Below are 21231 nucleotides of genomic sequence, written 5' to 3'. Positions count from 1 at the left end.
TTTTATCCATAATTCTACATAATTCTGTGGGTGGAATGAGGGAGCTCAGGTTTGTACAATGGCTAGGACCTAAAGTAAATGGTTTGCTTTAAAAAAGAACAAATGAGTACTTGCCTCTTGCTAAGGCTGGGAAGAAAAGGGCAGAGGGAGCAGGTGCTGAGAGTAAGTCAGCCCGGCTCCCAGCACGCTGCTTCCTCCCGGGAAGCTGGCAGCCCAGCCCTTCTCATGAGCTCCAGCGCCCAACTGCCCTGGTGTTGGGGTTTCCTTGGCAAGCTGCGGGCACTGCTGAAAGGCCCCGGTGCTTCCCGCTTCCCCTCCGTGTTGGCTCCTCCACAGCTCCCCCAGAGACCCGTTCCTGGCAGCAACAGCAGCCCCACCGTCACCGCCCACAGCAGCGGGGCAGTTGTGTGAGCGAAGCAGACACAGTGACCACACGCACAATCCTGTTGCTTCACATAGATATATGTATGGGTATAGATATACGGTATATACACACTGATTTTTTTTATGTATATATATATATATATATAAAATAACACCTTGTTTATAAAGCGACATTTAATTGCCACTGGTTCCCTTCCCACCCCGCAAAAACAATAGTATACAAAATATAAAATATTTTAAATATTTATAAACGCCGCAAGAAAAAAATAGAACTGTACGAAAATATTTTTTTCTGAGGTTCTCTCCCTGGCCTGTGGGAAGGGAAAGGAAAGGGGTACACGCTTGGCCGGCCTAGTGTGCCTTGAGTCCATAGTTGTTAAGGGGGTAGGAATATGCCCTGCCTAATACTATCCGGTCCCGGAGGAGCTTAAATAAGACGTAGTAGTTGCAGAAGAGGATGAGGGCCATGGAGAGCGTGTGGTTCCACTTCTCGGAGCGCAGCAGCGAGTAGAGCTGGTAGCAGACCACACTGCCCTCGATGAGGATCAGCAGGTTGAGCAGCCGTAACGGACGGTGGAAAAGGAACTGCAGGGGAACAATTAAAAAGGAGGGAAGAGGACGGACGTCAGTGGCACCGCTCTGGTTTGCCGCGGCACTAAGGCAGGAAGCGGAGACTGGGCCTGCATAATGCTTCCTGGCTCTGCGGAGCTGGGGAGCACAGTGCTGCGGGGAAGAAAAGCTCTTGGATCCTGCCCCCCACTAGCTGCTCCTTAGAGGATGAAGTGTAAAAAACGTCACATGCACAACTGTGATTTTCCTTGAGGAGGACTCACAGAACAACCCAATGGCCGGCACACGTGTCTTTCAGTTGCTCTGGAAGAGGTTCTGTTATTAACTAGGATATTCTTAGGAAGAGCCTGCTGTCTGATGAGGGAGCGGCATCACTATGGTCGGAAAGCACCGGCTTTTGCCGTGCCCGGGTGTCACCCTCCTGCTGCAGTGGGGAATTCCCTCTGCCACGAGCACATACTTGGTTTGGCCGGAAAGCCCATGCCACCCGGCGCACACAACTCTGCCCCGTGCAGCCCACGTGGGGGACGGGCACCGGGGAACAAGGCTCGGCTGACACCACAAATGGGTTTGATGCAGCCAACTCGTGGTGGGAAAGGGACTCTCCAGCTTCCTGAACTAGAAACAACTCTTAGCAAGGCACTGCTGCTGGAATGGTGAAAGTCTCCGGGGTTTTACACTCTTCCCTGGCGCACCCCAAGAGCTGACTGAGCTCTCCAGCTCTCTCCAGAGCTGCCTCAGTTCTCAAGAACCACATAACTGAGTGCCAAGAACGTGTCAGCCATCACCACTGATGACTCGTGAGGCTGCTGCAGGCCCCACACCTCCGGGGGAATGAAAACACATCTGCAAACCTGCATGGCATAGAGTACAGACTCTAAAAAATAGCTACTTGACCGGGGAGAGATGGAGAAAACTAGGACCTTTTGGACAGATGCTCCAAGCTGCTGTCTAATTTTTACTCTTTGCTGATGTGCATTTGTTTCAGGAACACACTGAGAAATGAGAAAGGGTGCTGTTACGAGCACACCATGGTAGGGCCAGTAAGTGTCTCCCACTGCCAGGAGACACAACCCACAACAAAGGATGCTGGGGTGATCTCTGCAGGACAAGATTTTAGGACTACTGCAGTTATGGCAGGAGTGGCTTTTTTTTTTTTTTTTTAACTTGCTACTCAGTTAATTTGAGTAGGATACTTCTGTTGGATAAAGACAGGATCCCCTAGAGCGTCCCTAAAGTCAGACCCTAAAAGGTGATGGGGAGCATAAAAGCAGGAAGGTAGGACTATTGTGCTAACATTGTCCTTCGCTGAAGGAAACATCTAACCCAGTTGCTCCGTTTCAGCACCATGTGCCCTGGTTTGAGTCCCTCCTCCCTCCCACAAGCCCAGGCCAGGGCCACAGGGGAGATACTTGCGTAGAAGCGGGCGTGCGAGGCGTCGGAAGGCACTGCTACGTTGTAAGGCCCCACCGCCTTGTACAGGCATCGGCTGCGCCGCACCAGGACTCCCTGCGGCCAGATGGTGTTTTCTGACCAGCTGCAGGGAAAGAAGGCCCTGGAGTTAGCACCGAAGGGAAACCCAGGGAGAGCAGGTCCCCAGCCCACACAACTGACCACATCTTGAAAAATAACAAAGCCTCTGTTGTTAACTGCGCCCTGTGCTCTAGGTGTCCCTGCTTGAGCGGGGGGATTGGACTAGATGATCTCTAAGAGTCCTTTCTAATCTCAACCATTTCCGTGAGGAAATATCCCGGGTCCACTGGAAAACCACAGCGAGAGGAGGAGATCATGAGCTCATCAGAAGGTCTCCGAGAGCCAGCAGTGTGAAGAAACGGCTCCCAGGACAAGGGCCTTTCACTGCCCTAGGCTGCTCCTTCCACACTACGCAAGCTGCTGCCCCAGCAGCTGAGAGGAACCTGAGCGTTTATCGCTCAGAGGGAACAAGCTGGACTGCAGGAGTTCAACAGCTCTAGGGCAAATGTTGGTTTCTAGGGAAGAGAAAGACCAGCAGAGTGGTACCCGTGACCCCAGCACTGTGGAGAATGGAAAAGCTTCCCCGCGAGGTAGCACTGCTGCTCTCTGCCTAACTACTGCATGGTCTTAGCAGCCCCGTGGCATCCCCACACTCACATGTGCTGTGGAGCATTGCTGTAGGAACCGTGCTCGAGCTTCTGCCACTTGCCCAGGTGGGCAGCTGATCTGTGGAGCAGGTCGCAGTACTTGGGGGGCAGCAGCTGCGTGGTGAGCATGACAAAGGCGTTGATCCACACCATGATGAGGTGCTCGCAAGACCAGCGCATGTCGTAGTACTGGGTGCTCTGCAAAGAGAGCACACAAGAATTCAGCACCACGGAGCTGTCACGGAGCAGAGAAGGGATGACAGGAGGACACATCTTGCATGTGCATCCAGCAGGCCCACACCACACGTCACAGGCATGCGCTTTGGGGCCGATGATTTTGCAGGGTTACAGCTCGGGAAACACCGGGTATTCCCTTCTCCTTGACCTGAAGGAGAAAAGGAAGGGGGCTGATGCTGCAGCTGCTGCATCTGCTCCCCCGGCAGCAGGTAATGGGAGGGTTCACGTGCCACAGGACTGCCCCGGGAGAACCAGTTGCACCAGGATGGCTCCATGGACTGTGGGGCCCTGCCTATTGCATTAGACCAACTGGGCTGGCTGCGCGAGTCCCAAACTTCCTTGTTAATGAATGCTGAGCTGGTTCAAGTTAGGGAAACATGGATAAAAATATACAACTGGCAAGTGGTTCTCAGATTTAGGTTCCCCACAACATCGTAGTTGGCTCTGTTTTCTAACAAGCTGACACCAAAGCCTCTGATCCAAGCACTCGAGAACCAGGACATTGGATCCGAGACAGGAATGGGTACCCTTGTTCAGGAACACAGCTCTCCATCTATCTAGGACAGGGAGTGGGAGAAGGAGAGTTAGTAAGTAGGGTGATGGGACTAGAGGTGCATCACATTTATGGCAATACCTATCCGCCAACCAGGAGCAGTACTAGTGCCCTCCGGATGCAGCCATGCTCCGCTATCCGGGCTGCCAAAGGGGAGACAGAGAAAAGGGGAATTAACCAGGAATCCGGCCTGGCAGAAATTCGCACGACATTCAGAAGGAGACAGTGGGCAGGGGCACAGAGAGCACCAGACAAGAGCTACCTTCACGAAACACAGTGGCAGGAAGGCCACATAGTAGGCACTGAAGAGGGAGTTGAAGAGAACTTCCTTGATCCTGTGGTTGAAGTCTGCTTTTAGGCACTCCACCTCATTACGGATGAGATCTGGGGAGAGGGGACAGCTGTGGGTGGGGATAGATGTGGGATTATTGAACTGTTCTCTCACGGAGTCCCACAGGAGAGAGAGGAAATCTTTGGGTTTGACGAGGCTGCTGACACCTGAAGCCCCATCGTCCACCATCTGATCTTGTACCAAGTAACCACAGTCTGCAGGTAGGGGCTGTGCTCTGCTGTCCTGGTGGAAGCAGCACAGAGGAACGTACACACCAAACCTGAAGGAAGAGAAGGAAGAAAGGAACGTGGGCTGAAATGACAGGCATCCCAACACAAACAGTGCCTCTTCTGGCCCATAACATAGGGGTAACTCGGAGAACCCTCATCCAAGAGGCTAGTGGCCGACTCTTGTTCTTCCTAGAGACTACAGCAGCCTTGACAACTGTGCAGAAAAGCTTCTTTACACCTCCTGTTTATGGAAACCAGTGAGCTCAGTGGCTCAGACTTGGCAGTAAGGGTCCCCCATGCAACTCGCACGCTGCATGCGATTTGCTTCATAAGCTCGGGGCTCTTATTCCTCTCTCATTCCTAATTCTCCTCAATTTGTTAGGTCAGAAAAGGTGTTTCGTTTGCCTAGCTTCTGGGGGCACATCACAGCCCTACTTCCCCCACTGTTCCCTGTGCAGCTTATGTTTCCCACGGGCTGAAGGTACACGGTGGTGTTACTCACGGGTAGCCCAGGAAGAGGAGGTTGAGCACAGAGTGGCTGCGGAAGAGGTTGACCAAAGTCCAGCAGAGCACCCATCCACAGAGGGTGAGCAGCACCAGGCGCACCAGGTAGTGAATCACTGAGGTTGCGCCCACCTGAGAGGCCTGCAAATCCAGAAGAAACATTCAGTTCCAGCAGGGAAGGCAAACTGAGCTACAAAGAATCCCAGGGATTACTGCCCATCGGAAGGAAGCTCAAAAGGCTGCATGGAAGGTTTCAAAGCAGGAATTTCAGTCTAAGGGCGGTTTACTGTGGATGGGAAAGTAATTAATGGCAGGAATGACAAGTGGAAGAGACTTCCAGGATCCCGCTTAGTCTATTTACTGATTCAACAGTACATAATGTGTGCGTATGTAGGCATGCACGTACATATGTATGCATGCATTTTAAACCTCTTGCTTAGTCGTATTAACTGCTTCAGTGGTCAGAACTTCCACTTTACCCAGGACGACCTTTCTCAGATTTTTACTTGGCCTGGGTCTCCTCTCAGATGCACAGATGGACATGCTCTCAAAATCCAGATTCACCATATCAAAACCTCAGAATAATCTACGTTTAGGAAGAAGCACTAGCACAGGAAGAACAGTTCTACCAGCTATTCCTGTTTCACTCTGGTGTACTCAGACATTCTCCTTCTTCTGCCATGACCTCTGTAATGTCTTGTTTGCTTTTCAAAACTCCAAACTTTCCCATTTATTCTTCTGCTATATGACAGCTCTCTCTTTTCTGGCAGAAGATAGTGAGCTACAGGTCTCATGCCTGCAGAAGCAAGTGGGACCACTGCATCTCCTTCCAGGTGCCGAGACAACAATGCTCCCAAATACTCCAGGACATGAGTGGGCTGAGGTAGAAGAACTCCAAGGCAGAGGGCACTCACAAAATCCTAGTCCTTCAGACCCATATTCTTCCCATGGGAAGGAGCCCTCTAGCTATCCAACCCGGGAAGGCTCTCCAGCCATGAATGGTTATGTTCTCTGGCCAGCACTGGGTGCTGGAGAGGGAATGGTGGAGATGTTACCTCGGAGATGAGGGCCCACACGAGTCTCCGCGCCAGCATCACGGTAATGAATGCCGCCAGGTGGTAGTCAATGAGGTGAAAATTCTGGGGGAGGAAAGAGAAAAGGTCTTTACCGAGAGGAGTGGGACTGGGAAAGCTCCCTGTGTGCGAGTGCACTGGGACCTGACATACACAGAGGTCCCTAAGTGTCCCACATCTGTCTATTAAGGAAGAAAGAAGAAAAATCAGCAACAGAGGAATATCTACAGAAGAAAGATCTTCTCCCTAAGGAAGAAAATTCTACTGAGGGACAAAGAAAACACCAAACCTTCACACAGATATTTTGGGAGTTATGGGACCAGGACCCTGCTGTGGAAAACTGCTCACAAGCTCTTCTGGAAAAAGCCATTAACCATCAAGTTGATTTGAGAAGTGTCACCTTCATGGATCATAGCTCTGTATTACAAGTTAATGTTGGCTCTGGCTGCATCAAGTTGGATACAGCTCTTGGGCTCCTTACAGTTTATTAATAAAGCCATTATAGGGGTTCTCATTGTACCAGCAGACTCTGAATACTGTTCTCTGCGCTTTGCAGGATTTTTTTTTCCTGAGTAAATTAGAATGATTGATCCTTGACTTCGGATGAGACCAAATGCAGCAAGACACTAGATACCGTGCCCAGCACCACGTAGCTGAATTTGAAACATATCATCAGATAGCTGGAATACCATCAGCACCACAATGGAAACTAAGGAACCACCTATGGTTCCTTGCTTCAAAGCAAGAAAGCGACCACCTAAGTCGGGGGCCACCTCACATGCCAGCTCCATCCCGATGAATTCTAATGGCATTAGGAGACCCAGACACAGGTCACTGCCAGAAAGCCCAGGTTTTTGGCCCAGGAAAGATTAAGACTGAACCTGAGGAGACTGCGTGGTTTACATGAGCTCTGAGGATTGGACCTCCTTCCCTCTGCTATTGACCTGAGATGCTCCTGAAAACTTCTGTCATCCCCATTCTCTTAATGCCTGGTGATTCCATGGGGAAGAGGCATGGAGACCAGGAAACAACAGGCTTCCAGAGCCTCATCTCCGTTACAACACCTTGGAGCTAGCTGGACCTCACAAGCATCATGAAAGAGATCTGCACTGGAGTAGGCCTGATAACACCTCGTTCTCTTTCATTTTCCATGAATCTTCTGCCCTTTAAACCAAGAGTGACATGGCCCTGGGTGATGGGGGGGCACGTGAAGCCCCCTTTCCTGTGCAATGGTGTGAAATGCTCGGCAGGTCCTGGGCTGAAGCAGAATGAACAGAAGCTGAAAACACAGGCGAGGGCCTGAGCTGGGAAACTCACCAGCGAGGTGCAGGAAGCAGGATGGTTGTACGGGTACCACCAGACCGTTTTGTAGATGTTGATGTACTGAATGAAGAGGGCGACCAGCAGGTATATGAAGAAGAGGAATTCGAAGAGCAGGCTCCCGTCCAGAGGCAGTTCCGGGATCTGGCAGTGACGAACAGGCTCAGGCGTGATCAGCGCTGTGATGGGCGGCGCCGAGAGGCTGACGGCACTCCCATTCCTGAAACGGACACCGGCCTCTTGCAGGAGCATCCTACACCACCTGCACCACCTTCCTGGACAGGCAGTGCTTGGAAGCACTGCCCGTTTGGGGCTATGCACTGCTGGAGCAGGGACGGCACTGCTGGAGTAGGGATGGGTCTTTCTTAAATAAACCTAGAGCTGACCTCCCTCTGTGCTCGCATTTCCTTCTTCCCCAGCCTTCACAGGAGCCTGTGACAACGGAAACCTCACCAGACTATTCTGATGAAGAAAACTGAAGAGGTGAAAACTCTGCTGTCTTTGAGAGCAAAATAAACAATATTCCCCCCAGGAATTTGTGGTGTTATTGCTATGTTTCCAGGACAGGCACTTTTTCCTCAAGGATCTAAGACTGGGCCATCAATACAGCTGCCCTAGCCCAAGAAGGTTTTAAAGGCCAAGACTAAATGCCTTGGCTCTCTCTATTCTGTAAGAATTAACCTTTATCAACTAAGTCAGGACCTCAACATGCAGCAAATAAGTTTCCCCAGTTCACTTCTGCATAGAAGGAGACAACACTGGGCTGCCCCTTTATTGAAAGGACGAGATTAAATGCCATGTGTGTTCCTTTTTCTGACTCCCAACTTCCCCAGAAAACGGAGCTGAGCTTTACCAGTTGTGCAAATTTATTTCACATGGAGCTGGCAGGACCAACTCAAAATCTAGACATCCTCCTGCCTTTCTACCATGCAGGAGGGGAACTCACAACTCAGAACTCATTACATCACAGTGATTTCCCAGGACATTGCAGGCAATGGAGTAAGAGAGAGAGGGACTCATAATTGGCTAGAATTCACTACCTGGGGAATTTCTGCAGGGGAAAAACAAAAAGAGCACTGTGCATTTTCCACCCCCCAGCCCTTCCACAAGCTGAGCCCTTCCACAAGCTTCCCCCTGAGGCAGATCTTGCCATGGGTCGAAAGATGGGCTGCAGAGGGAAGCACATCACCAGTGGATCTGGGAAGAGAGGCTGGGAAGGAGCTGGGTTATAAAGAGCCTTGACGGTCAGCTCTGTCTGCCCCCACAGCATGGGCTCCACGTTCCCATCTCCTAGGTCTTTGACTATCAAGCTCCACTTGCACAGTTCAGAGCAGACCACGTTTGTGTCACCCCAGCCCACTTCCCGGGGCACCTCAGCGATACTCCGGTGTCTCAGCGACCCTTCTGCCCTCACCTGTTCCTCAAACCAGCACCGTTGCCGCAGCTCCCACCAACCAGCGTCTGGAGAGAAGGCAAAGCTGAACGGCTTAGCTGCTGCCGACTGGGTCCCCTCCGTCCACCGGGCATGACCAGGAACCGACCCAGCTCCGGTGCCTCCAGCAGGCTGCGCCCCGGGAGCCACACGACGATCCCGAGGCCTTCCCAGGTCTGCGGAGAGACAGAAGCACCTGGTGAGCTGCAAACTTCTGGCGAGCTGCTCCACGCCAAAGGGATTCTGCAACAAGAGGCCGTGCTCGTCCCCAGACGATGGTCGGAATTAGAGAGGGTCCTTCCAACCACCCAACGTGCTATCCCACAGCATCTGACGCTGACAGATAGTTTGGACCATCTCCAAACAGCAGACTCCAGCAGACTGGAGCTCAACACGGAAAGCCCTAATTGGTCTTTGAAGGTCTAGTAAAGAACTTCATGGCCCAGCTCAGCTCCCTTAGTGCTCAGAGAGAGACCAGACAACTCCGAAGGCCACTGACACAGCTGGGTCCTCCAACACATACCTCACCGCTTTCCATACAATTCTGCTTTTATTTCATACATCTCACACGTGGCACCACAAGGATGTTGGGAGTCAAGTTAAGTCTTTGTAACTGCTGACAGCCACAGGAGAAGGGCAAGGGAAAACAGTGCTAATCCGGAGACGATTCCAAGCACGCGCGTGCCGTTCAAGAACGAGACCCTCCAGGTGAACACGTCACCACAAGGACATCTGCGTGTGCGTCTCCAGACAAGACTAATATAGAGCCCTCTTGGCAAAATACCTCAGCCAGAACCGCCCAGGGGCCCAGAAGGTGGGAGTGCTCTTTTGGGAAGCTCCGAATCCAGCTTCCGATTTCACAGACAGAGCCTATCCTCTATTTCCATAATCTACAAATCACTTATCACCCCCTTTAAAAATCAGGAGCACTCACAGCCCACAGAAGGGCCAGGGAGCTTGCTGAACGAGTCCCACCTCTGCCACCACCAGCACGGGCTGCAAGAGGACGACTCTGCAACACCCTGTCTGAGCACTTTTGTATCAACGTCCCTCGCGCCGCCTCTCTTCTCCATAAACCGTTTCTCAAAGTTTCAGCAAAAACCAAACCAGTATTTCTAAAGAGGAACCTTGCAGACATGCCCATATTGCAAAAAAAAACAGTATAAAAGAGACACTGAAGAACACGTTAGAAGTCTGAAATTGCATGAATTTGGATATTTATGTTTGGGGGAGAAAAATATACGTATATAATTTTTCAGACTTCAAGTTTCATTATGATTCCAGTGACAAAACGGAACTGAAGCCTCCCTTATCTTTCTGATCAATACTTCAAAGCTTTCTCCAGAATGTTCTCCAGTTTTATTTGGGAACACTTTAAAGACTCATATTTCAGGAAATAAATATAAGCAGAGGAAAACTCCCTTGCCAACCCTGCATGCATAGGACAAGAGGAGAAGGCAAAGGACTGCAGAATTCACCTAAGGCATCCAGACGTTTTACAGGGACAGTTAAGCAGAAAAGCATAAAAACATCTAAAAGGAATAACTTCAAAAGCTACTTCAAGCCAAATTCAGCTTAAAATGCTAAATGCTTAAAAAAATGCTAGCTAAAATTATTGATCTGATTCAACCTACAGGATATCTATGATAACAGATACAACACCCAGAAGCTGGTGATCCAAGTGGAAGATATATTGCATTTCCTAATAATTTAACAGCTCGCATTTGTATTATTCAGCTTCTCTGCTTTACATGCTCTCCAGCTTAGACACTTGGACACTAAGCAGTCCTATTTCCACCCTCTGCTTTTGCAAGCCAGGCAGCTGCTGGCCTCTAATTGCAAAAGGAGAATGCATATAGGAAGCAGTTCTCTCTAATGCAAGTACACCACATTTTAAATGCACTTAAATAATGCCTTTCACAGCGAGCCATGGACATATAGATTGGGATAACCTATGAGAACCATTATAAAGACACACTTCAAGTAACTGGACTCTGATCAAGTTTCTATAAGATCAAGATCTCCCTCAAAACTTTTTTATTGGTTTTGTTTGTCTTTTTAATAGTCAGATGGGACCAAAGCTGCCTAGGCCCTGTCAAACGAAGGGGCCAGACTACAGACCAGTTTGACTCTAAACTGGCATTTTTTTGCCTGGGACAAGACAACAGTCCTCCTCTGGAATAAGGAGGCACAAAAAAAGCCTTAGTAGTTTCCAACTGATAGCTTAAATTAAGGCATGAATCTACTGTGAGAAATGACTGTGTGAAGGAAAAATAATTCAGACCTTTCACTCCAGTGGGTGCGACTCCTGTGAGCACCCAAGCCCTTCGTGTAAAGCGCCAGCAGAGGAAGCTGGTGGCCTCCCAGGCTCCCCCATCATTCTTTGAAGGCACCCCCGCAGCTGCACATCAACATCTCTTATTTCACATACAGTCTCAGATACAAGTGCCTTGCGGTAGATAAAACACTTTTCTTGCCCAGGCTCTGCAGCCTGTTTGTTTGGTTCCGCAGTGCTTGGAGGGAAGCTGCAAGGGAACGTGTGAATCTGTAGGGGTGTCTCCTCAGCATCTCCAAGCCAGAAGCAGCCCGGCTTCCAAGTTCTCCTCTCTCCGGCAAAAGCAGACATCATAAAAATGCTGGAGAATGCCTTGAGAACCAGCTACAGAACAGGGCTCTTGTCCTCGCAGACGGAAAGAATATGAGAGATGGAAAGAATATGAGAGATAGATCACTCGAGTCACTCTTTCTTCAGGACAGAAGACAAAACCTTCAACTAGGACATGGTTAACAGAAGGCATAGGAGTGAAGTGGGCCAGGTCATCTTCATTTTGCCCAATGCATTTAGGATGATGGGACATTTCTATTTCTCCCCACCCGCTCCCTGAGCTATCTTGGAGCGGCAGGAGCAGGGCAGGTGAGAGCCACCATTGCAGACCAAGCTTTAGCTGTTTTAGGCCAAGCTTTGGCGCTGCAGAGCTGGCGGATGAGCTGCGCCTGGGATCCGTGGGCTCATCCTGCTCCCCAGGCACCATTGTTCCCAGCCACCTTCCTGCATCTGCGGCTGCCTGCACAACACTTACAAGGCAGAAACCAGAAGAGAGCCGGTGAGTCACCAGAGTGAAGGACCTGCCTCCTTCCCCCTCTCTTTGCTGGGAACGCCACCCCGCTCAGCCAATTATTTCAGTGACGTGAGTGCTTTTTAACTGCAGAAAACTCCAAGTCCTCTCAGGAGCCGCGCTGCACCGAGGTCTGGAAACTGCCAGAGCCTGGAAAAGGCTCAAGAGGTTCCCCTTGACTCCCAAAGGCCTGTACAGCCAGGTGCTCTTAAGAGCAGAAGGGAAACGAGGCAGCCACCCTCATGTGCAGTAACGTGGCTCGGGAAGGCCACGGGACTCTCATTACAACCCTAACCAACCCCAACGGCACAAAGAACCGTTAAGTAACACAGGAAAGGGATGAGTCAAGGGGTGCAGAAGAAGGCCCTGTCACTGCTCCGGCTTCCTCCTTGTGGGAAATGGCAGAGCAGGCCCCAAAGGCGGCCCTGCATCCAAGCAGTTCCCCCGCCACCTCTGCACCACGTGCCCAACGCCCTGTCGCCGGCACCACCGACTTCCACGTCATTCCCTCCGTAAGGGGACCTAGGCTGGGGCAGGACCCAGGGGACTGTCCAAAGGAGCTCTGACGTTCGTGCTTCCTATGGGCAAGGGCGCAGGACCATCCAAGAACTCGGCAACTCAACCACCCAAGCGCAGTAAAAAGCGTTTTTCGATTTTTTTCAATTTCTTTTTTCAATTCTTTTCTTTTAAAGGGACATTTGACAGGAAACTTCGATGCAATTCAGCAACCCGTTTAGCCCACAGACTGGGAGCAGCACTGGCTGCGGCTGAGCTCGCGAGGCCGCCTCGCTGGCGCTGCCGCGGCGAAAGCCGGGACGCCGCAGAGCTTCGCAGGAGCTCCCACGTCACAACAACCCAACGCTCTCCCGCTCCCAAAGCCAGTTCCCAGGAGGAACAACCGATAGGTTATCAGGCTGAAAGCCAAATATTTGGCTTGCCCAGGTCTCCCCCCGCCGCGTACAGTAAACAGGACCTTTGAGCCGAGCGGCTCCGGGCGCTGGGAGGCAGGACCCGCTCGCAGAGGAAGTCGGCCCATTTTCCACGTCCTCCCGCCGGCCCACCTCTCCGGAGCAGGAGGTTAACAGGGAGATGTCAACGTGGCTGGAGGCGGGAAGGGTCAGCGGGGCTGTGACTCACCCGCTGCTCAGGTGATTCCTCACCCGGACCGGTTGTTGCTCCGTGACTGACAACCTCCTTTGCCAAAACAAAACAGACCAAGTCAGCATGGGACTTTCTGAGGGAGCACAACTGCGGCCAAAGAAGGGGACCCAGGGGGCCATCTTCTGCACGCGTCCCCAGAAGCAAAGGGGAAAATGTTAGCACGAGAGAGGCAAGATGTCGAAACCGCCCGCGTGGCGCAGCACCGGTTTCAGACACCTTCAAGGAGGAAGGCCAGAGATAAGGAGATAAGCGAGTGCGGGAAATAAAGCTCCAGCTAGAGACAGTATGAACGTAGCACCTACCACTTGTAGCTACCTCATACCTCCAATACCTGTTGAAGCAACTGGAGCAGGAAAGGCCTATTCCTCCACTCCAAGCCTGTCCATGGGAAAATGCAGGCAGCTCAGTTTAGCTCATTCAGCCGACATACTCAAGAAGGATGGCACATATATTTAAGCTCTTAATACTCTAGGCCAGCAAAATTATCCAAGAGACTAAAAAAGCAATTTTTAAAAACCACAGAGATCTCCAACAAGCGTCCTACACTCCTTAGAAATCTCCTCAAAAATCTATTTCTGGGGCGGAGAGGAAGATACTTCCAGAGGCATTCAGGAGAGTTGGTCTTCTTCAGGATACGGGTAAACTGCGCCGTGTCCTTGCGAGTTGGACAGAGATTGATGCCCACGCTGAGCCCTCCTAAGAGGCCTCCTAAGAGGGCCACCTCTGACTGGTAGAGGAACAAAGCTGCAATTTCTGCGCTGGTCAGTAATACCCCAGAGCCCTATAGTTGTTACCTTCTGTAACTAACTGCTGCAGGATGCTAAAGCAAACAGCTTAGTGGGACTTTAATGAAGTATTACAATAATTTTATGAATGAAGACAAGTGCTGTTAAGTCAAAAAGAGAGTCCTTGGAGCTCGTCACCTACAAGTGGCCAATAACGCACTTCTCACCTAGAGGACAGTATCGCACAATTAGCCATGTATTGAAAGAGTCTTTGGGCTCTTGTGGAGAAACCCTGCAGTGATCCCAGCTAAAAAATGGATTTGGGAATAAAGAAGACATTCGCTTATTCTTGCATGAGAGCAAGAGAGAAGCGCAAAGTTCAGCTTTTCCGGCACTGGAGGGAAACGCAGGCCTGACTGGTTGGATCACAGTCTATTTTTATCTTTCAGTTCCTATGTTCCAGATCATATGGAGAAATGGACAGTAATTCCAGTCTCCCACGGAGCAGGAGATTCAAACTAAAAAGCTGGCAGGAATTCCTCGGTGAGACAAACGTTTCTGAAAGACAATGAGCGCCGTCACCTGAAGACGGAAAGCACTCGAGATCCAAAACAAGAAGTTTTAACTCCCAATTTTGTAACCTGTCGCAGATAAAAACAATGTTTTATCACTGTAGAAATGATTCCTCTTTATTTTTCTCCTTAAATTGACCACCAACAGACCAGAGAGTTTACAAGACTCTCTTACATTTAGATGTTTTATATTTCTAGCGTATCAGAAATTCACAGCTAGATGAGCTTATGGTCAGCTCTGAGGCTAATAGTGCATCAAATAGAGCAGGAACTTAAGAGAAACTTACCCAAAGGTTGGGAAGCTAAGCTATATCATGAGGCTGTTTTAATAGCAGGCAATACAGGCAAAGCTACAAAAGCAATCTGTTAATAAAAATTATCGTGGCATATTCTTATCTTAACGCCAAAGATCAAACAGCATCTGCTTGGTGACGACAACTGTCAAAGGACGGGAATTTGTGATACGGGCACCGAGTGTTTCCTTTTCTAACCTATCGGGACAAAGCTACAGCAAAACACACCTCTCTGGAAGAGGTAATAAACAATCAAGCTACTTAAGGACACTCTTAAGAGTCTTCAGACTCGAATGGCACTGAAATCAGCATTTGCTTCCAAGCCCCACACCATGCAGACGTGTGGTCTAGTGGCCTGAGTACAGGACTGCAAGCCAGAAACTCTTTCCTTTCTAATCTATGCTCTTCAATTTACCTTCGGGGAAATTGTTTCATCAATTTGCACCTCAATTTTGTTATTCCAAACAGGAAAAAAAAATATTTGGGCGAGTATTGCTCTCCCCAGGGGTTTCTGCACGTAGCAGCAAAGATTTTTACGGTATTATTTTAGTGCTCTTGACAAGCCTTGTTTAAACAAACAGAAGCCGCTTCCCTGCTGTTTAGGCTCCTCTGCCAACCCCTATGTTTAAATTTAAAGGAGATCAGCCCTGCTGACAGATCATGGGGAGTCACTATCCTGATTTTTCTATTTGTCCTTGCGTAGGCTAAAAATAGGGCACGGATCTGCCATCTGCAGCGGGGAGTTTGAAGACCGAATGGTTCTCCCAGTCATTTCACATTGTTTGTTTTTTCCTAGTGGCACCTAATGCAACTTCTGCTGGCCCCGTGCGCGGCTGGGTGTGCCCAGCTGCACCTCCTGGGAACTCACAAAGCAGCTCCTCCGAAAGCCCTGGCTTCCTTGCGCATTCGGATCAGCTGCAAATTCCTTGAGCCTTACTCCAAGCTGGAATTCCTATGGGAAACTAGCAGCACAACAATGATTTACACACCCCGGCAATACAGAGAAGAGAAATGACAGTAGGGAATTCTGAACAGATCATCCTGAAAACACAATTTGCAATAAAAGCACACATAGAAACACATCAACTCCCCTCTATGTGTCTCTTAAACAGCAGGCATAGGTAACGTTTTAATCCACAGTCATTTCATAGAGCCGTGTCCTTACACTAGCAAAACTGGGAGGGCCTTGGGCTCAGTTCCCTTTCCTCTGGTGGACTTTGCCTCCCGAGCGCTAACCCGGAGCCCCACGTGACATCTGCAGAGCAGGTAACCCAGCACGTCAGGAAAAGGCAGCAGGGAAGAGCAACCCCCAGGATCATCCATCACAGCAAGCCCAGCTTGGCTGTCCGAATTCATACGCGTGTTTCCATGAAAAACCCTTCTGGGCCTCAGAAACGTGCTGATAATCCTGCTTTCAGTCAGTCGTTTTAAACCTGCCAGCACACACGGATGCTGCTGCACCACGTTGGCCAGCGCTGCGGTTCTGCCTAGGTTGCCTAATACCTACTTTCTACCAGAAGTCTCTTTTTCCGCTTGCAACACGTTGAGTGCAGAAGGTCCAGAAAGGCTGGAACAAATAAATACACCCGAACCACTCAAATTAATGCACCCCATAAAGAGTGGCAGAAAATCTGTTAGCTGAGCAATGATCTGGACAAGCCACACAGCAATGAGAGGTTTACCTCCAGTTTTTAAAAATTCCCCTGCATTTCAAATTGTAACATAGAAAAACCAGCTATAGAGTTTCCTTCAGTTCAAGAGACCTTTTTGTGGCGAGTAAACAGAGGAGGGGAGAGCGGCAGCTTCTTGACACTACCCATGGCCATGCGAGGCCGCCGCGCTCTGCAGACGGAGAGGGGACTGCTGAGGAAGCGACCCCAGACAGAAGAGGAAGGCTGGCTGCCATCATCTCCTACCTTCCTTAAAGTTTCTCATGCATAAACTAATACTGCAATACCAGCATTGAACTGCACCAAACAGCAGCGCAAGAATAAAAAATGGGCCTAAAAGGGGGGGAAAAAAATTAAATAACAGAAAACTGTATTGCAGAGCTAATACATTTTTTTAACTGGTTATTCAAATAGTAAATCAATTCTAAAAGTTCAAACAGAAACGCAGTGGCTTTTCACAAGTGCTAAAAAGGCACGTCTCATTATGCTGACAAAAGATCCTCGATTTATTTAGATCCAGAGGACGAATCCAAACCCATAAACTCAGGAGTTTCTCATTCATAAACTAAAACTGAACCCTATGCTTGCAGCACAACTGCCAGTGAAGACTTCAGGATACTGAGGCACTAGGAAGCCCAGAGACCAAAGAGTGGAAAGGCCACAGTCGATACTGCCTCATTGACCTGCACCATTCCCGTCCTTAGCAATTCCAACTCCGTGGAGCAACATCGAGCACGGAGCGCTCATGGAAACTGGAAGCCAGTTTAACAGACACTTCTAACAGATATTCCCTCTGCTCTGTTTTCAAACACGCAGATTTGATGCCTGCAGAAGAAAAAAAAAAGATGTTTGTTTTACAGACCTCAGATTTGCACTGCAAACTGATCTGAACTCCCGAGAAGAAACATGCGCTCACTGCTGCCCAACTGCAAAACCAGCAAAGAGGGGTTTTTGCTGGGAGGGCAGACACTGGACTGCACGAAAATCAGGTGCCAGATGCCTGCAGGTCCCCCGATGCGTCAAGAGATGGCCCCGGAGATGTCACTGCCACCCTAGAGGCTGGGAAACAAGGGAAGATGCTGGAGAACCAAAGCAGAGAGCCCATGTGCTTCCACGTGCTCAGGTGTTGGCACCTGAGGAGCCTCCGAGCGACCGAGGCCTCTGCGCAGCTCCGGCAGGCACCGTTGGCTCCATAGGCACCATGGTGGCCTGGCCTCCACGCGGTCCCGGGCCGCCGTGCCGGAGCGAGCGGCACGCAGCAGCACGGAGCAGCACACGGCGGTTTAAAGCCTCGGTGTCCATTTCCTGCTGCTGCCCACAGGCCAGCCGGGTGCCGCCGAAACCTCCAGGGCTTGCCGCGCGGGAGCACGGACACCTCGCTCCCGCCTTCACGCTCGCGGCGAGGGCTGCGGCGCCTGGGGCTTCACCGGGCTGGGGAGCGGAGCCTCCGGGGAGAGGAGCTCCGTCCGCTCCCTGCCATGGTGCTCGGCGCCACGGCCCGCGCCCCGGGCAGACCCGGGCGGGCAAACTTTGTGCGAGACCCTCACGGCGCCTGGCGGGAACGTGCCCCGGCCTCGGCCCCAAAGCATCAACATACGTTTGGAGAGGGAAAAAAAAAAAAAAAAAAGTCTGGGAGTCAGACAACGAGGCGAAGAAGAAACCCTCCTTCCCCCAATAAATAAATAAATGGCTAAATAAACAGATGACTAAATAAATATTGTTGGCGCGGGGTCGCCCGGCGGCGGGGCGCCCCACGCGCGCCCCTACTCACACATCCAAGCGCCGTCGGGGCAGGCAGCGGCGCCGCTCAGACATGGGCTGCGAGGCGGCTCCGCTCCCGTCGGCGGCGGCTCCGCTCCCGCCGGCGGCCGGAGCCCCGTGCGCGGCCCCGGGGCGGCGCGGCGCTGCGCTGCCCTGCACCGCGGCTGCCCCCGTCGCCGCCGCAGCTGCCCGGCAGACGTGGCAGCGAGGGCTGATGCTCTCATCACAGGGCGACAGGCGGCGGCGGCGGCAGCAGCCACCGCGAGAGGCGGCGGCGGGAGGCCGCGCCCGGCCCACGAGCGGGCGGAGCGGGGCGGGCCGGCCGCCTCGCGCCGCCATCTTGGTGGCGCCGCCCGCCCGCTCGCCCGCCGCCATCTTGGTGGTGGCGGCCGCGCTGTGGCGGGCCTTGGCGCGATGGGCGCGGCGTCAAAATGGCGCCCGAGGCGGCTCTGGGGACCGCTCCTTGCCCCTTCTGTTCCAGCAGGGCAGAGGGAAAGGAGGCGTGTTCCAGCATCGCCTTCTTGAGGGCCTTCAGCTCCCCCGGTCCCCCCCCAGGCAATGCCGCAAGTTGTTTCCTTTCTCCCCGTGCCTCTTCCCACAGGCTGTGGCAACTCCGTGGTGCCGCTGCTCCCCGCCTCGCTGTGACACTCATAAAAATCAGGCCCAACTCAGAAATTAACTTGGTGCCACTGGCCCTTTATCCCCTGGCTGGCTGCTGGAGCCCCAGCATCATCCGCACGTTGGCTGGATGCGGGGAAAAGGCTCCCGCAGAAACGCTCTGTCTCTCCATTTGCTCCTTGCTGTGCCAAGCACATTTTTGCCGCTGTAGAGTCATGAGAACTAATAAATCCAGAAAGCTGGACGTTTTGCATCACAAGAGGCCAAAAATATGATTCACTGCTTCATTACAGCCCGCAGGAGTTATTTATCCCATGGGTGAACAACAGCTGGGAACTCCTGCTGCCGTTGCCACCTCCGGAGGATGCAGGTGCTGGGTGACCTGAACCGTCTGAACGTGGGTGCAGGTTACTCTCCTCTCACACTGGTACTCAGGACAGTAGTAAGGCATGGGCAGAGTTGCACAGTTAAAAACCGGGGGCAATATTTGCAAAAGCTGCCAAGCGGCAGCGCAGAATCCAAGGCAAGTTGATACCAAACCAACGAAAGGCTGTTCTGCACAGGAAGATGCTCGGAGATGCTTCCTCAAAGCAAGGAGGCTCTGCTGGTGGCAAGAAATCCTTTTGAATGATTACTTTTTGCACAGACAAGAGGAATGCTTTTCCAGTCTATGTGTAAAGAAACAAAATAAAACAAACAAAAAAGAGTCCTGTCATAGCATGTCAAGTGAGAAAGAGGAAATAATGGAGGAAAGAGATAATCTTGAAACCAAATTACACTGAAGGCTGACAAAAAAAAAAAAAAAAAGATTGGTTCTCTTTTCCCATACAGCAATAGAGAAAAATAAAGAAGAGATGAAAATTTAGTTGAAATAACTTAACAAATATCTGCAAAAGTGTTCTTTCTAGCCCTTCTGCCCATTTATTTTCATGGTCCCAAACATTCATTCTTCGAGATGAAATTTAGTTGGCCCGCAATCAGCCTAATGATGTTTGCCTTTTGTTACAGTTCATTCTGTAAAAACAGTTTGTTTTTAACAACATCCCCATCTTTAAACCCCGTCTTTTCCTGCAGAGCAATTCACGGCTCCCTTTTGAGCAGCAGTTTTGCATTATCGCAGACTTCAGCCCCAAATCCCGTTGCCTGTTCCTCTACACCACGTGTGAGCTGCAGACAGTTCTGTCCAGGCACGTATTGCTGAAAAGCTTTTACACTGACAACTTGGTTACTCAGGCCCTGGAAGATTCCTTTGGTGCTGGGGCCAGATTTTTCTCTGATGAATGGCAGATAGCTGGCCGGCCTGCCCACCTCTCCTCTGTCAGTCTCTTTTGGTTATAAAATGATGCTCTGGAAGAGGCTCTGATGTTTTCCCTGGCTCATCACTATGGTTGGGTTACTTTATGATGCAGAATATATACATGCATTTTCCTCCCATCAGCCTTAACAGCATCGTCAGTTGATTTGCATTAATTTTCAGTTAATTTTCATGGCTACAGACCAGACTACAGGTGGCGCATTCTCCCGACCAAATATGCCTCACTTCTCGCCAGTACAACACAGCTTTGCTCATCTTTCTCCCTTTCTCCCTCTCCCTTTTCCACAGAAGAGACCAGTGACATCCCTGTCCTTGCATCAGTCCCTGTCTGCAAGCTAAGGATGCGGATGCTGAGGAACAAGGAATATCTCAGACGGAATAGGAAGGATGGGATTGTCAGTACTGGTAACTAACACGTTGCTGCCTTTTGTGAGATCCTCTCTGGAGTTTTAAAAGATCCTTGCACTGGGCATTAGCATGTGAAGCACAATCCCATAAACTTACCTGGGGATATAGCAGTGATTTAGTTCAGAGTTTCCAAGCCTTTCCTCCCAAAGCAAAGCTGTAGCTTCCGTGTTATAAACACACACCCAAACAAGGCTGGGCTGCCCCTAACAGTGCAGCTGTACCAATACAAAATGCAGCATGGACCAATTGCTTGAATGTTCACCCGTTTCTGTGAAGAACTTTGAAGCCCACTCTGAATTCCTTGCTGTTGTTGCCACACTTATCAGTCAGCCCTGCCTTGTCTACAAGTACAAGCTGTGACAGTAAGTCACGCCAGGACACACGTCCATAGAAATGATTTGTTACCGATTGTTTAAACGATCCTTAGTGGGTGCAAGGATTAGACTCCAAGGTTTAAAATTGGATGTAACTGAAAAAGATACATAAAATATATGAGTATGGAACACAATAGTAATGTCATTTCAGAAGATGCAGGTGTCACAGGGTTGTGAGTCACCAATGCCTAAACATTGGAGATGAAACTTGCTCTTACCCACACAAGCGCTAACTGGATTTTGTGTGCAAAACACTGCCTGGAGGGACAAATCTTCCTTCCAAAGGTTTCTTTCCGTCACAGCTGCACAGAAGAAGAAATGCCTGCTGTTGCTGCTTACCTTTCGAGGCCACATTGTACCACACAGCTGTCATCTAAGGGATTTATCCTTAGGACCAAGTATCAAAAAAAACAAGAAAATGGGTTTCAACTCAGAGATTCAAGAAAAGTTTCTTTTTTTTAATC

The 21231-nt window shown here is 50.5% G+C and overlaps 1 protein-coding gene across 2 annotated transcripts; it reads right to left on the bottom strand.

Annotated features, from left to right (window-relative positions):
• Nucleotides 1–611: 611 nt before the first annotated feature.
• On the bottom strand, nucleotides 612–18126 carry TMEM39A (transmembrane protein 39A). Of its 2 annotated transcripts, XM_026050386.1 has the most exons (10): nucleotides 18063–18126; nucleotides 8737–8930; nucleotides 7320–7542; nucleotides 5985–6068; nucleotides 4928–5070; nucleotides 4363–4475; nucleotides 4127–4248; nucleotides 3085–3272; nucleotides 2371–2491; nucleotides 612–969 (listed from the first exon to the last, which is right to left on the bottom strand). In XM_026050386.1, exons 2-10 carry the CDS (start codon nucleotides 8847–8849, stop codon nucleotides 736–738), a joined length of 1341 nt encoding a protein of 446 aa, XP_025906171.1. In that variant the 5' UTR covers nucleotides 8850–8930; nucleotides 18063–18126; the 3' UTR covers nucleotides 612–735. The 2 variants fall into 2 exon arrangements, with proteins under 2 accessions (XP_025906171.1, XP_025906170.1); XM_026050385.1 differs by having other exon boundaries at nucleotides 4127–4475.
• Nucleotides 18127–21231: the final 3105 nt, after the last annotated feature.

Source organism: Nothoprocta perdicaria, unplaced genomic scaffold (assembly GCF_003342845.1).
Source record: "Nothoprocta perdicaria isolate Ctin4 unplaced genomic scaffold, notPer1 scaffold_68, whole genome shotgun sequence".
Classification (NCBI taxonomy): domain Eukaryota; kingdom Metazoa; phylum Chordata; class Aves; order Tinamiformes; family Tinamidae; genus Nothoprocta; species Nothoprocta perdicaria.
The sequence above is the reverse complement of the archived record's forward strand: the minus strand, read 5'-3'. Positions and strand labels throughout refer to the sequence as shown.

Coding starts and splice junctions, on each gene's coding strand:
- TMEM39A (XM_026050385.1), bottom strand. CDS start 8,849: ATGCCCGGTGGACGGAGGGGACCCAGTCGGCAGCAGCTAAGCCGTTCA. Junction 7,543..8,736: donor GGTGCTGGTTTGAGGAACAG/GTGAGGGCAGAA, acceptor TGTCCGTTTCAG/GAATGGGAGTGCCGTCAGCC. Junction 4,476..4,927: donor CTCCTCTTCCTGGGCTACCC/GTGAGTAACACC, acceptor CTCTTCCTTCAG/GTTTGGTGTGTACGTTCCTC.